Raw genomic sequence first — 12,500 nt, 5'->3', positions numbered from 1 at the left:
TGAGACCGGGTGGTTTGGGTATATGGACAGAATGAATGAGGAATGAATATGTATGACTGTTTGGAAAGAAGACGGAAGCAAAATAAGACCGAAGATGGTTTGAAGAGAGCTTTGGTTGCGCGTGGAATGTTAGAAGAGAGAAATGGGGGTTTTGAATGGAAGTTTTTACCCAAAGAGGACTTCCCCGCATTTGTTCTGTAGATGAGTGGATGACTGGCCACGCTATGGATCTGTGTTTCGTTGTTTTGTGTTTGACTCAAACAGCGCAGAGAAAAAGGGGAAGGGTAGGGTGTCCCTTTATTCCCAATGTTTTGAGATGCTAAGAATGGGCGTTTCTCTCTCTCTCTCTCTCTCTCTCTCTCTCTCTCTCTCTCTCTCTCTCTCTCTCTCTCTCTCTCTCTCTCTCTCTCTCTCTTTAATGCAGTACTGTGTTTCTTTGTACTGCCTTTGACCCAAGTAGTATGGTGGAGGTGGAGGAAGGTTCTCCTTTATCTACTAGGTCCTGTAGTGGGAAGCGCGTGTGACTTTCTTTATAAAGGTGTGTAAGAGTTGATGACCCCAACTCCCTGATAAGGAGGAACAGGCCAATGATACATATAATGTAATTACATACGGAATGAACTCAGAAAAACATTAATGTTTATACATGTACCGGATACATATGCACACTATTAACGCACGCAACACATACACATACACAATGATGAAAACATAAAATGCCTTGCAAACACATATGCATAAATTACCTTTATTCCTGCAGGTATAAAAAAGACACACGGATTTATACTCGCGCCAGCGTAGCTCCTAGGCGGATCGATCACTGCGCCTATCAATATGTAGATATGTTTGCACGCTCCGCTGATTCAAAAAAGCTATCAACGAAAATGCATGGTGAGGATAGGGGAAAGAGATTGAGAAAGGGGACTTGAATCTGGAGCGAAAAATCTACGGTGTCGCATATCCATGTTTCAAAAACCGACTTCCTTCGTCAAAAGGTCCCCACTCCTCCTCCTCCTCCTCCTCCTCCTCCTCATCCTCATCCTCATCCCTTACCTCCTCTCCTCCCGAATGATTCCCTACCTTCCCTACGGTCATGATGTACGACTCTGCCCATCCTCTCCCTCGCTCTCCTCTCAACTATTCCACCTCTCACGCTCTTCCACCCTGCAATCTTTCATCTCTCACACTCTTCCACCTCTCACATACACTCGCCCCCTCTCACGCACACTTACACACAAACACACATACACACACACATACACATGCACACGCACACGCACACACACATACACACACATACACACACACACACTCACACACATACCCACACAAACACACACACTTCCCATTTCACACACATACTCCTTTCTCTCTTTTTCTCTTTTCGCTCTCTTTCTCTCTTTTACCCTCTACATATTCTAACGAAAAAACAGGATGTCTACTCCTCGTTCAAAGAGCCGAGTGCACTTTGGATGACAAGTGCACCCCATCCTTTGTATATAGACAATCCTTGCCATAAAAGCGATCCCATTCGTCGACAAAGACCCATCCATTGGCCTTGCAATGAGTTGCCAACATGTAATTAATTGCAAAAGCCCTAGAATGCCACATGCCGTCAACTTTACGTTTTGGAAGGATTCCACGTGCAATAGGAATCCTACTTTTTTTCCTAATCTTGTCTAACGCTTTCCGGAGCAGCGTAAGAAAATCCTGACTACCTAATTTTCCAACGTTGGTCTCCAATGCGATCATACAAGCGATGAGCTGGTCCCCTCACCAACCACGCAGGCTTCGACCCTATCATTACCATCACCTGTACCCGCCCCGGGGGAACACATCTGTGTTCTATGCTTCCTATCTAAATACCTCACCTTAATAAAAAAAAATTACCTGTGGGCAATGACATAGCGACTACCCTCCTCTTGTTTTACTCATGCACCTCTATCACCTTTTGTTGGAAGCCGTCTCCTTTTACTGTAGTTGTGCAAGAGCTTGGAACGAGTTCTTGCACTCAAGTGGACCTAATTCGGGTTTTCTCTCATCTCCCCGTACTTTGCTGGTCACTGTTTTCCACACAATACCATAGGGTCCCAAACACGATCTGTCGCCCGTATCTTGGTCTTTTAGAGTGAAAAACACTATTCTCCTCTCTAAGGCTTGCAACAGCCTCCTGTAAGGCTACAGTTCTGCTGTTATAGATTGTAGTACTTTGGTATTGTCCACTGTAACACAAGAGACAAGAAGAGGAGCAGATAAGCAAAAACAAAAGACAAGAGAAGTAGAGATCAAGAAAGCAGAGTTGTGAAACGCCCATGGTTCCTCACAAAACTACGCAAAATTTCTCTACCCGTCGTTACGACACAAACAAGTCCTCAGGACCTCTTCGATTTCACTGAACAATCAAAAATTAACGAAACCCGTGTATGGTATCTCGAAACAAAGTTGCAAGTCTTCGCCATCCGACTTATTTTGAATATCCCCTCAACGACTCCTAGACAAAAGCTAAGTAATTCCCTCTGACTCTCTCTGCGTCAGTGAACCACTACAAACTAGTCCATCTCCGAAGTGTTCCCCAACAACCAGAAGAATTCCCTACCAGTGGTTATCGCGTTTTGTGTTTCTCCCCCTATTCCCGAGACATCAGGACCGTTTCAGACGATTCTTCGTTGGCACGTCTTTTACCAACCATGATCAAAACTTCAGTCCTCCCACAAGTTCATACATGCTGCATAGAAGTCCAAAGCTAACTACACTGTCTGTTTCGCATCTCCAGGTCCTGCGTAGGAATCCTGCGCAAACTGAGCTAGCCTGGTAACTGTTTAAGTACCCATTTATGATTTAGGTGAAATATGCAGTGATTTTGATGCTTTGGTGATATCTAAGATTTTCATATAAGTATAAATATTATTTGTATGTTGTATGTGTTTTTACCATTGTAAATAATCATTGATTTTAACAAAGAGTTAATTATCTTACCTATGATTCTCTAGAACTCCTCGTGCGAGCTGCTTAAGGCCACATAACTATCTTCTAATTTTTTTTCTTTCTTTGTCGCAATATAGTCTAGCACTTAGGTTGGCCGTGATAAATGGAAAGAACTGAATATCAGTAACAGCATATTAGTAACTTATTTTAGGAGGGCCAATTTTGACAAATCGAGATGATACCTGAGTAAATTTGGAACCACTCCAAATGGTGATAAACCGGTCCTGGGTCATGACCATGAGGTCAGTAACGTGGTCAGCCCGGAGGTCATTAATGAGGTGAGAGGTCATGTCACGTAGGAAGGAAGGGAACTATTGTGGTCACAAACGACTTCAGCCCGGAGGTCAATAACGAGGTCAGTGGTATAGATAAATTGTACAACACCCTAAACGCTAGGATTTTGTGTGACAAGCGAAAATCTTTACCCCTCAAGAAATTAGAGAGAATGCTGATACACACAAAAGGATGACGGATATGTCGAGAAATGAGATCGGAATTTGAAAAAAGGGTTTTATGTTAGAATGAAAAGGATAGAAACACACCTTAGGACTAGCTATAATAAAATGGCTAGACGAGTTAAAGTGAAGATGTGTAGGGCGAAACGTAACCACGCAATTAAGGTTGCCAGACAAGCGGGACCTCACCCAAAGGTCTTCTTTCATCTCTACAGAACTATAATTAAATCGTCCTCTTCCTCCCTTTCGCCTCTCTTCCTCTTCCTCCCTTTCGCCCTCTTCCTCTTCCTCCCTCTCGCCCTCTTCCTCTTCCTCTCTTTCGCCCTCTTCCTCTTCCTCCCTTTCGCCCTCTTCCTCCTCCTCCCTTTCGCCCTCTCCCTCTTCCTCCCTTTCGCCCTCTTCCTCTTCCTCCCTTTCGCCCTCTTCCTCTTCCTCTCTTTCGCCCTCTTCCTCTTCCTCCCTTTCGCCTTCTTCCTCTTTCTCCCTTTCGCCCTCTCCCTCTTCCTCCCTTTCGCCCTCTCCCTCTTCATCCCTTTCACCCTCTTCCTCTTCCTCCCTTTCGCCCTCTTCCTCTTCCTCCTTTTGGCCCTCTTCCTCTTCCTCCTTTTCGCCCTCTTCCTCTCAATCCCTTTCGCCCTCTTCCTCTTCCTCCTTTTCGCCCTCTTCCTCTTCCTCCCTTTCGCTCTCTTCCTCTCCATCCCTTTCGCCCTCTTCCTCTTCCTCCCTTTTGTTCTCTTCCTCTTCCTCCCTTTCGCCCTCTTCCTCTTCCTCCTTTTCGCTGTCTTCCTCTTTCTCCCTTTCGCCCTCCTCCTCTTCCTCCCTTTCGCCCTCTTCCTCTTCCTCCCTTTCGTCTTCCTCCTCTTTTTCCCTATCACTCTCCTCCTCTTTCTCTTTTCATCCTTTCTCTCTTTCTCCTCCTCTCGTTTTTCTCTTTTCCCTCCACCTCTTTCCCTTGTTCTTTCTCTCTCCCTCTGTCTTCTTCCCCACCTCTCTCTTCCCTTCCCTTCACTCTCTTCTTCCCCCTCTCTCTTTAACCTCTCTTTCTTCTCTCTCTTTTCCCTCTCTTTTGTCCTCTTCGGCTTTCAAATTTGCCTAAGCCCAGGCCCCTCCGCCGAGTTCCTCTCCTTATCAGTACCCTACAGTCACCCTCGGGAGCAGATAAGGAACCCTGCCAGGCCAGTCCCACTACTATTCCCACCTTCCTATTGCGCCCCCCCCCCCCGGCCGCCTCGCCTTTCTCCTCCTCTCCCCCTTCTCCTGCCCAATGCCCTTTGTCTGCAGGCCTTTGTTCGGTTTCGTCCAGGGTTTTCCTCCTTCCCTCCCTCCCTCCCTCCCTCCCTCCCTCTTCGCCTTCAACGTTGGCCTGGTCCCGCCCGGGGCGTCAGCTTCACTCGACGACACGTCTTTTAGTCCAGGGCACTGGTGCTGCTGCTGAAGAACATTTTCTCCTCATGCGCCTCCCCACCTCCTCCTCACTTTTTTTTTCCTGTTAGCTGCCACGCCTTTATTACCACTTCCTCCATTATCACCTGCCGTTATTTTTCCTCCCTCCCTATCTCTACCTCTCGCTATCCACTCTTCCTCCTCGTTCTTCCAACATCTTTTCAAAGAACTGACCCCTTACCTCCTCCTCGAAATTTTTCTATACTTTCAAGCACTGCCGCTCCTCTTTTTTGCCTTTCCTTCCTTTTCACTCAGCTACCTCTTTATGCTCTCTATTCCCTTATTCCCTCTCTCCCTACATCTATGCTTCCTTATCATTTGATGGAAGATTTATCCTCTCACCTAGTATGTCCTTAGCATCAACCATCACCAGATTTCCCATTTCACACCTAAAACTTACCCTATCCGTTCCCTACACATATTCCATCCATCCTAATAGATTTTGCAGCCGCTTTACACTTTTAATATACAGTCATTTTATTAAATCATATTAGTCAAAAGAAATGAAACTTGTCATAAAAGCAAATACCCGGTACAACCTTACTCTCCTTCAGAAATGTTTCCTATATCATCCCACTCTGTTCTACACAAATATTCACTACTATCCCAATTACTTTTGCATAAATATCCCCCTATCATCCCACTCTTCTGCACAAGTATTCCCTATCATCTCACCCTCTTCTGCGCAAATATCTCTTAATATCCCCCTCTCCTCTGCACAAATATACCTTCCACGAAACACCATTTCAGGAATATGGAAGACTTTGACGTCGTGTTACGGTCATGATCGCGGCAATTTGCAAAGGCTTACGTAGGTGGCATGTATGAGCCATAGCTCAGCCAATTATGTTGGATTAGCTCGTTCACTAAGAAGGCATCCTCACAAATTTCATTCCACCTCCAGGTTATTTTATTAATCTTAGGAGCGACAATAACCCCATGTTGATTAAGGTCATGTAAGATATTCCTTTTGCTAAGATTGGTCCTTGAAAGACGTTCTTATGATCCGTGCCAGGCGATTTTATTCAGCTGGGGTGGCGTGCTTCTAAGGGAGCTAGGAAAGATGATTCGGGTCAATAAAATCAAACATTTATGCATTCTGTCCGCAATTAACTGCCGCCACTGTCCTTGTATGCAATATCATCACGCCCAAGACGGGTAGTAGAGGAGAGATTTAAGGAACGTACCAGAACGGAGGAAAATCAGAACCTTTCAAGTGATCGTAACTTTATTTCTTTATCTTATTATTTCTCTTCTTTTTCAATGGAGACTAATAACCAATCATGAAAGACTACTGAGTGATTCTGGTCCGTAGAGATGTCAGTAAAGTCACTAAGACATCGACTGCATAAAACATGCAGTCATTAATGTATACACGATTCAAATGAATGGAGTCTAGTTATCTTTCTCCTTCATCGAAAAACTCAAACAAACCTTTACCTTGGCGCCTCCACAATTTTCATTCTCACCTCTCTCTCTCTCTCTCTCTCTCTCTCTCTCTCTCTCTCTCTCTCTCTCTCTCTCTCTCTCTCTCTCTCTCTTTCTCCGCCTCTGTTCTATGACTCCCAATAATACTAACTGCCTCTATCGAAAGGGAATCCACGTTCCCTTAAGAAAAAATAATTTAATTTTGTTCAATAATTCGACCATTACACGCTCTACGAGATGACTAGGCATAATAGCCTTTGGCAGTAGTCGGGCATTGAAGACTTTTACTAACGTCACCTGTTCTCGTAGTTGACGCATTCCACACTCTAAAGCTCAGTCCTCTTGTGATACTTTATTCTAGTCAATGCCAGACGATTATTTTTTTCAACTTGCAGGAAGACTCAACGCCCAAAATTGAGTGTTCTCCATTGATCCACTCTGCATCTTACTCTATCTTCAATCTAAATACGTCAACAATCCCAGTCCATACTCCCTCCAGCGACCTTAATACATAAACGAGTAAAAACAATTTATAAAATAAACAGAAACAGAAATGTACATATAAACATATAAAATAAAATAAAATTGCAACCAATCGCCTAACAAAACCAGACCACGCGCCACTCCAAGTCTTACCTTTACCGCCATTTGCATGTCACGTTCTGTCTTTTTCTCTCGTCCATTCAAGAGCAGTTATTTTCTTGGATCTTCCCGACCCCACCCCCCCCACCCCCAATACACCCACGCACTCCGTCCTAATTGAACTAATTCCCTTTACTTGCCACAGACCGAACCTTTAGCACGTTTTTTCTTCAATTACCTCCTTCGGGATACTCGTTCCTACCACATGTAACATTCCTTCTCTCACCACCGTCATTCTCTACTTCTTCGACATTCTGGTCCCTCCCTCGCCAACACCTTTAGTACAGTATCCCCAGTCTCCAAAACCAAAACCCAAACGTTTTCTCGGAATGTTCCAGTATTCATTTCAATTTCTACTTCACCATTTTACCTCCTCCTTTTCCTTTTATCATCCTGTTGTCACACCTATTCTTCCAGCCTTCACTTCCCTTCCCTATTCTACATCTATTCCTACACTTCCTGACATAGTCCCATGAATATACATCCCTAGGAATCCTTGCCTTGGTTCTCAGCCTCTCATAATCCCTCTTGCCCTCTCCCCAGCCTTTCCCTGCCGACATCCGCTCCCTTTTATCATCCTGTCCTCACACCTATTCTTCCAGCCTTCCCTTCCCTTCCCTATTCTACATCTATTCCTACACTTCCTGATATAGTCCGATGGATACACATCCCTAGGAATCCTTGCCTCGGTTCTTAGCCTCTCATAATCCCTCTTGCCCTCTCCCCAGCCTTTCCTTGCCGACATCCGCTCCCTTTCTCTCCCATACTCCCGTTTGCAAAACGAGCTGATGAATGCTGGCAAGTGAATTGCTTCATTAACTGCTCCCGGCGGCGACCTGCCGCGTCATAACCCACCTCGTTCACTTTCTTAATCCGCGCCATACATTAAAACTTTCCTTCTGGGCGACACTTAAGAAACGACCCTCACACAAACACACACACACACACACACACACACACACACACACACACACACACACACACACACACACACACACACACACACACACACACACACACACACACACACACACACACACACACACACACACACACACACACACACACACACACACACACACACACACACACACACACACACACACACACACACACACACACACACACACACACACACACACACACACACACACACACACACACACACACACACACACACACACACACACACACACGACCCAGGGAATCAAATTACCTTAATCATCCCCTTCAACGTGGTTATAACATGATTTGTAGACATGTTCAGACTAACGCCAGGGGTGACAGTGAAATGAATATATGAGTGGATCAAAAAATAAATAAATAAAGTATAAATAGATAAATATATAAATAAATATTTTGCAGTATTTCACAAATGACACGTGAATATAATTTACCAGTGGTTTTTTCTATAAATAAATATATAAATAAATCAAATATAACTAATAACAAACAGGTAACAATACATAGATTTGGTCTCAATCCTAATTTCTTACCTCTCTCTTCCACCCTTCTACAACCCCCCACCCCACCCCCGCCCGCCCACCCGCCCCCGCGATCACACAGACGGTACAATGACGAGCCTGACGACCGACTACGGGCGGTCAATCATGCTTGCCAACTCACAGGAAGCCTGGCTCGAATGGCAACGAGCACTTCTGGACGAAGTGGAAGGAGCCTTGAGAAGGACCTCGAGGGAATGCCAACTGACCATCCCTTTCTGGGACTTCACAACACATGCTAAGGATGTGACAGGTGAGAATAAAGACTATATTCATGGTTACAAGATGTCGTTCAGTAAGTCCTTATCAAATACACAAGAGGAACATCATACTGAATGTAAAGGATAATTAAAACATAACCGTACGTGGGGGAAGTGAATTACAATACTAATGGTAGCAGAAACGTAAGTTGGACCCAGATGAGCGCTTTGCCATGTATATGAAGGTGATCCAAAGAGCATCCATCCGCTGTCACATGACACAGTAACGATGATAAAAATAGAGAAAGATGAGAGGGACAAAAAGAAGGGGGAACTAATTACTCTATGCTCTTACATCGTCAGAGTTCAAAGCTCGACGTCCGAGAGTATCAAAGGCGTATGTGACTAAAAATTTTAACACGGTAGCTTGGTAACTCAGGTCAATAGCTCCTCATTACCATTTCAACGGCTCGAATTACAGCATCGCCCATCTTCAATTCAAATTACCTCGGCGGCGGTTCCAACAGAGAGGAGGAGGAGGAGGAGGACGAGGAGGAGAAGGACGAAACCTGGAGAACATTTATCAAGAGAGACGTTCGAACAGACGCCCCGGTAAGTTCAATGATAAATCATTCCATCTATCTATAGCATGTCTATGTGTATACATTTTTAAGGTGTATGTATAATGTGCATATATCATTTATACTTTACACATATGTGGATGCATAAATCAAACACACACATACACAATATATGCATAAGCGAGTGTGTGTGTGTGTGTGTGTGTGTGTGTGTGTATTTACCTATTTGTGCAACAGTAATCACATAAAACACGTGAATAAAAATATTTTACTTGAAACCACGAGGAAATAAAAAAACGGAATACTGAACGTTTTCGTCTATTTAAGACATTTTCAAAATACATGGTATCACAACAAAGTACAGCTTAAATACAATAGTGTAGAGAACAGGAGAGGTCACTCAACATAAATACATAAGGATTATCTTACAAAGAAACAAAAATAGAAATAATAAAAAAGATGATAATAAGAATAAATAAACAAAGTGGGTGACAATTGACACATATGATGAAAAGTCACACAAAATGGCTAAGGCGGAGCTTTGTGACATTGTCCTACAATTTGGTTAATGACAAAATTATCTAGTTTGAAAAGACCAGTACTTAAATTGAGATTCTCATTGAAAGTTTTTTTTAATGAGACACGATTCAATTATATTCCTTACCAAATAGGAACTACATGAAACTTCTTGGGAATTGTCCCAATCAGTGCAATGGCTGTAGTCTCTAATGTGAGCAAAAATCTCACTTGACGATTGGCCAGTACGGACATTATACTTGTGCTGGTACAACCTAAATTTTAATTCCTTGCAAGTCAGACCAATATAACAAGAATTGCAATTCTTGCAAGGAATACTGTAGACACAACCCGCCGATTTCCTCGTGGTTTTAAGCAAAAAAAAAAAAAAATACCTAGTTGCATCTTACGGGAAGGGGAGCTACGCTCATGGTGTTCCGTCTCTGTACCTCGCCATATATAATATTCTTTTAAATTCTTGTATTGTTTTTGCACACAATATACAGTAGTTTCGTCTGTTATGTTCCATATATCCACCACTCAGTGAAAGTTGTTCTTTTTCAGGTCTCTTCTAAAACTGTCCTTTTTGCGCTTTCTTCCCTGCCCTCTTGTGTTTCTCTTATCTTGTGTCTTCTCTATCGAGGACTTATATACCTCTCACAATTCTGTAGATGGTCAACAAGTCACCTCTTTATCTTCTTTGTTACAGAGTCGATAACACTAGTTTTGACAATCTTTCTTCATATGACAGTTTAGATAGTGTTAGGACTATCTTCGTAGTTGGTCTCTTGATTTTCTCAATTTTCCTTATATTCTTTATACTAGGTGACCATAGTGTCTCTGTGTACTCCAATTTTGGCCTGACTAGTATTGTCTTTATCATTTCTTCATCCAAGTAAGTAAAACCTACTTTTATTGATCTTAGAAAGTTATAGATTTTACCTACAATTTTGTTTATGTGTTTGTCAGGGGACACATCCTTCGTGATGATTACTCCCAGGTCTTTTTCAGATACCACATTTTTACTTTCTTTGTCACCAATTTCATATTGTCCTGATATCTTTTTTTTTTTTTTTTTTTTTTTTTTTTTTACTTTTTCAAATACCATTGTGCTATATATCTTAATATTGAAGTCCACCTCCAACTTCTGACTCCATTTCCAAACCCTGTTCGGATCTCTCTGCAGTGAGTCACAGTCCGTTTCAGTACTCACTTTATTTAAAATTTTTGCGTCATCTACAAAGCTCATGTAACATTCCACACCCTCGTCCATGTCATTCATATAAATAGCAAACATTATTGTTGCCAATACTGATCCTTGTGGAACTCCACTAATCACCCTTTCCCACTAATTACTTCTTCTCTTATTTCTAAGCACAACCCTTATTTTTCTTCCATGTAAGAAGTCCTCCATCCATTTCAGTAGTTTACCTTATGTCCTTCCTATAGTTTCCAGTTTTCTTAATAGTTTTTTCGTGTGGAACTTTTTCAAAAGCTTTTTTTTTTTCAATTTGGAGGAGCACAATCCTGTAATATATCTAGTAGTCTTGAGTGCAAATGAAATTTGTGGCACATGACCTTCCCTGTCTAAATCCGAACTGTCTTGGATTTAGTATATTCTTCTCCTCCAGATGTTTTATCCGTCTACTTTTTATAACTTTTTCACAAATTTTGGCTACCGTGCTTGTAAGGGAAACTGGTCTGTAATTTGTTGGGTCTTCCTTATTTCCTCCTTTATAAATTGGTACGATATCAGCATTTTTCCAGCCATCAGGTATTTTTCCTTCTTTAAGTGAGCAACTTATTATGTTGTATATTTTGTCTATTAGTTCTTCTTTACATTCTTTTAATATCCAATTTGGTATTCCATCCGGGCCGTGCGATTTTCTGACATCAAGGATCAGTTTTTGGTCCCTTATTTCTTTCTGTGTTACTATTATTTCCCTCATTGGGGGGGGGGGGTCACTTCTCTCCCTTCATCCCGATGTTGTACATTTTCTCTGGTGAAAACCGATTTAAAATGTTTTCTCATGACTTCAGCCATTTCTGTATCTACTGTGTATTCCATATTCCCTTAGCGTAATTTCACTGTTTCCTCTTTGTTTTTTACTTTACCATTTACATATCTATAGAATAGTTTTGGCCGATCCTTAGATTTTTCTATTATTTTTTTTTAACTCGTCAAGTTTTTCTATTATGTCTTTTTCATGTTTTCTTTTTCTTCCCTGTGTATTTTTACATATTGATTCCTTTGATTAATATGTATTTACCATTTTCTGTTTTTTTTTTGTTTTTTTTTATCTTTTCGGAGCTTTATCTCTTCTATTTTTCGCTTTGCTGCACCTTCTGTTAAACCAGCACTTAATATACACCTTTCCCTGTTTTTGCTTTGAGACATATTTATCCACTCCTTCTTTGTAGATTTTCATTAGAATCATTCATTTTTCTTCCACTTGTAAATAAATATATACTGTACACACACACACACACACACACACACACACACACACACACACACACACACACACACACACATATATATATATATATATATATATATATATATATATACACTTGTGTGTGTGTGTGTGTGTGTGTGTGTGTGTGTGTGTGTGTGTGTGTGTGTGTGTGTGTGTGTGTGTGTGTGTGTGTGTGTGTGTGTGTGTGTGTGTGTGTGTGTGTGTGTGTGTGTATGTGTAAGTGTATGTGTATGTATATATGTATGTGTATGTGTATGTGTGTGTAGTG

At 42.0% G+C, this 12,500-nt stretch overlaps 1 protein-coding gene across 1 annotated transcript in view; it reads left to right on the top strand.

Moving 5' to 3' along the window:
• Positions 1 to 12,500, top strand: part of LOC143038124 (uncharacterized) — a 588,663-nt gene that overhangs the window by 467,369 nt on the left and 108,794 nt on the right. The window contains exons 15-16 of the mRNA XM_076207122.1: positions 8,520 to 8,708; positions 9,137 to 9,267. Of these exons, the coding sequence (XP_076063237.1) occupies positions 8,520 to 8,708; positions 9,137 to 9,267 (320 nt within the window). The remainder of the gene's footprint in view (positions 1 to 8,519; positions 8,709 to 9,136; positions 9,268 to 12,500) is intronic.

The sequence above is a fragment of the Oratosquilla oratoria genome, chromosome 23 (genome assembly GCF_046742065.1).
Source record: "Oratosquilla oratoria isolate Oo_2021 chromosome 23, ASM4674206v1, whole genome shotgun sequence".
Taxonomy (NCBI): Eukaryota; Metazoa; Arthropoda; class Malacostraca; order Stomatopoda; family Squillidae; genus Oratosquilla; species Oratosquilla oratoria.
The sequence above is the reverse complement of the archived record's forward strand: the minus strand, read 5'-3'. Positions and strand labels throughout refer to the sequence as shown.